Source organism: Octodon degus, unplaced genomic scaffold (assembly GCF_000260255.1).
Source record: "Octodon degus isolate 3935 unplaced genomic scaffold, OctDeg1.0 scaffold00145, whole genome shotgun sequence".
In the NCBI taxonomy this organism is placed as follows: domain Eukaryota; kingdom Metazoa; phylum Chordata; class Mammalia; order Rodentia; family Octodontidae; genus Octodon; species Octodon degus.
The window spans coordinates 4,908,754-4,912,532 of record NW_004524721.1 but is presented as its reverse complement, the minus strand read 5'-3'; the positions used below and the strand labels follow the sequence as shown (position 1 = coordinate 4,912,532).

Sequence of the window (3,779 nt, the reverse complement as noted above, 5' to 3'; positions counted from 1 at the left end):
TTTTTTTTTGCGGAACCAGGGATTGAATTCAGGCCCTTGTGCTTACCAGGGAAGCACTTATTCCACTGAGCCATCTCCCCAGCCCAACAATAATTATTGAAAGACTAAATTCTTATCCTTAAGGTTAGTTGTAATTAGTTCAGGTGATTGCTGGGGGCACTGTCTAACAAGAATCCATAAACAGTTTTCTATATGTTATTACTGTCTGCATCATGTTTTATAGATAGTTAAAAGCTACAAGAGATTAGTTGAAAGAAAATTCAGTGTAGCTTAAAATCATTTTGAGAGGCTTTGGGACAGAAATGAGTATTGAACTGAGCACCACAAATGTGGTTCAGATTTAGAAGTAGACTTTCAGGGGGCTCAATAATGTGAATAGTGACTCAGAAAGACCAGTTTTGGAGTGTTCAGAGGACAGTGAGACCTCCAAGTTCAGCTCAAAGTGTTGATACTGGAAAGAACTGGAAGATGTTGTCAGCTATGTAGAATAAAGTCACTTTAAGATGGCTAGGAATGCCAGGATAAAGGATGTGTCAAATAATAATGCACCACTGAAGACTTTTGGATATAGATGAATAGATACCTCACAAAAGGCTGCCCCAAGACTCTGAGATCAGACTGGAAGACTGGGACTAAGAAATATGCAGGTAAAAACCAAACTAAAACAAAAAGCTAAGCAATGTGGGGTGATAACACCAAGCCAAGGCAGCAAGAAAGTCTTAAAGTAAGGATTGTCTGCCTTAGCAGGAACCCCCAAAATCTCCCTTTGGGGAAATGAATTATTTCCAGGGTTGTAAGGATTTGTGGGTGACTCTTAAAGGAAATATGAACAGGTTAACCCAAATGTACATACAGAGATTTGTAGAAATCCTGAAGTGATCACAGTGGATTTCAGAACAATGAATTGGCACTGTTAAAATGAATAGATTAAGATAGAATGAATCAGGTGTTGAGGGGCTCTGGAAAAAAAATTCAGCAATAAAGTGAGTTGATGGGGCTCGGGCAAAGATTACAGTTGTGGCTGTTATATAGTGATACATATGAACACTTGAAAAAGAAGTACAGAAATGAAATGTATTTCATTTCAAGCCAAGGTAAAGAAGGCAATAGTGATGCTATGGGACAGAGGTAAAAGATCTGGCAAAGGAATTATACATGAAGAAAGGAATTCTTTTTTCTCAGTCCAGTAGAGTGGCTAGAAAGTATTCTCAGCATGTGGTCTGTGACCACCTTATTCTGGATAATCTGGAGAAGTACTTAGTATAGATGATGGAAGATTGTTTTATTTGAGAGGTACCAATAACTGGGACACTAATGTTTAAATGCTTGTAGAAATACTCTGAAATGTTGGCAGATAAAACATCTTGGATTTTGGATGGATAATCATGTTTTCAGTGGAGATCATTATTTCACTATACATGAAGGTTACATCTAGGTAATGTGTCTGATTAAATGTTTTTTTCCAAATTACACTTTCTTTAGTTTCTCCAATTAAGCTTTCTTTTTAGTAGTTAGATATTATATATCAATAAAATCATGTCACTAAGATAACAAGAGGTATGAAGATGATTGATCATAATGAGCTATGTCTGCTAATCTGAACAACTACTTTGAAGACAACAATGTGCAATGTAACAGCCATTGTTGAATTCCTATTATTTGGGTTAGTGAAATTGTTTATCATTTCCAATTTTTTAACTATTCTTTATTCTCTTTAAAAATTAAAAAAAGATGAGAGGCTGGGGATAGAGCTCAGTGGCAAAAGTGCCTGCTTGTCAAGCATAAGGTTCTGAGTTTGCTCCCGGTTCATGAAAAAAAAAAAAAAATTAAAAGAGGAAAAATCAAATGAAATGTTTAATAATAAGAACCATTTAGCATGTGCTGTGTGTCACAAACCATATTAAGTGCATTTATATGCATCATTCAATTAGCAAACATTCCTATCAAATATGTACTTTTATTGTCATCATTATCCAGATACAGAAACAGTGGCCAGAGAGGCCATCAAATAAACTGCCTTACGTCGTGCTGGATTAGTTAGTGTCAGAGCTAATTTTCCAAAGGTTGAGAGTGATTCTGAAACTCTTAGCCACTACACTGTGCCAGCTTTTCTGGCTTGAATAATCAAACAAGGTGATTTTGAATTTTAATACATCTTTTAACACTCCACCCACAAAAGATGTGATTTCTTTCATGTGGGAAAGGAGCAGCATTGTATTTATAAAACATGCCATTGAATGTTTAGCAATCTATGCTCTCACACTGCTGGCAAAGGATATTTTTACCTTCTGAACTAAGCTAAGTGTAGTAGGAACTGAAATCTCTAGAAGCTGTTTATAAACATATTGTAAGCCTTTTGTTGCTTGAAAACCTTGTCATGTCCAAGCCCTCTATGTACATCCTAAACTAAAGTACAGAATTGTGGAAAATTATTTTGTAGCTATTTTAGAAAAATGTCAAGTATTCTATATATTTCTAATATGTCATATGTTTCATAATATATTTCTAAATATGTATTTTAATATACATGTTTCAAATGTTGTTAGCAACAAAGTATGCCTTTGAAAAAAATCTCTATATACAAGATAAATTTTAGAAATAGAGGACATCTGTATTTGTATGTGAATGAGATTTTGTAAGCATCTATGTCTATGTAAACTGATATTTCTGTAACTGACAAGCTGCATGCTAAAATTTAATTGTTTTCTCCAAATATGAGACTAATGGAAAGCTGCTTGCTTGCTCTTCTCACAGCTGAATTTTTATTCCTCTTGTGGGGTGTTTATCTCTGCTATGCAGTGAGGACAGTCCCCTCAGCATTTCATGAGCCCCGCTACATGGCTGTCGCAGTTCACAATGAGCTCATTATCTCTGCTATATTTCACACAATTAGGTAAGTAATACATAGCGCTACTAAACAGCTGCCCCATTTTTCTGATATGATGCAGTTTAATTTAATAGCAAATTTGAATAAGATACATATTGGAAAGGCTTAGGAAGGGTAGTGTTTTATAAGTTTTTGTTATAGAAAATGGCAAATGACTAGTGTTTTTTAAACTTTGTTGTTCCTATTTCCTTCTGCTGTGTTAGTTTTCTGTCTTATATATTTTGACAGTTGTCTCAATGTTCTTTATATATTATATTAAACCACTTATGAAATATCATGGGATTTTTTGTGTGACACAATATGTTATAAAGACATAAAACTGAACATAATACAAACATGGATAATTGATCTATTTTTATTCATGTTTACTTATTGATTTATCCTTACAAGTTAAACCTATTTAAAGTAGTAGCACAAAAATCCTTTTCTCCTTTAGATTCACTTTCTCAGTTTTCTTCATTAAATCTGCTTTTATCATTGGATTTCAAATTCTAACTATTCCACATACTTTCAGAAGAAATAAGCAAATAATTTATATCTTAAATTAATTTTTAAAATTTATTAATAAGGCAATAGGTGGTCATTACAGAGAAATAATAAAAAAAGATCAACCCCTATAATCAGACCACCCCAGAGAAGACATTATTAACATATTACCTTTAAATTATTTTGTATGCATATTTATAATAAACTGTATTTGTGTGGTCATAAAGGACAAAATGATTGAATTATAATTAAATCTGCAGAACACTAAGTCAGGGGGACTGAATGGGGAGTGAGTAATAGACAATGAATTAAAAAAACTACAAGTTTGCAAAATGTCTTATTTGTAGGTTGACTTTACTTATATATGCTATGCTTCCAATATCTGTAATGTCTACCACTAAGAATC

At 33.4% G+C, this 3,779-nt stretch overlaps 1 protein-coding gene across 1 annotated transcript in view; it reads left to right on the top strand.

The window, feature by feature from the left end:
- Gpr158 (G protein-coupled receptor 158) overlaps window positions 1–3,779 on the top strand; it is a 503,792-nt gene that overhangs the window by 481,644 nt on the left and 18,369 nt on the right. The window contains exon 8 of the mRNA XM_004641901.3: window positions 2,755–2,893. Within this exon, the coding sequence (XP_004641958.2) occupies window positions 2,755–2,893 (139 nt within the window). The remainder of the gene's footprint in view (window positions 1–2,754; window positions 2,894–3,779) is intronic.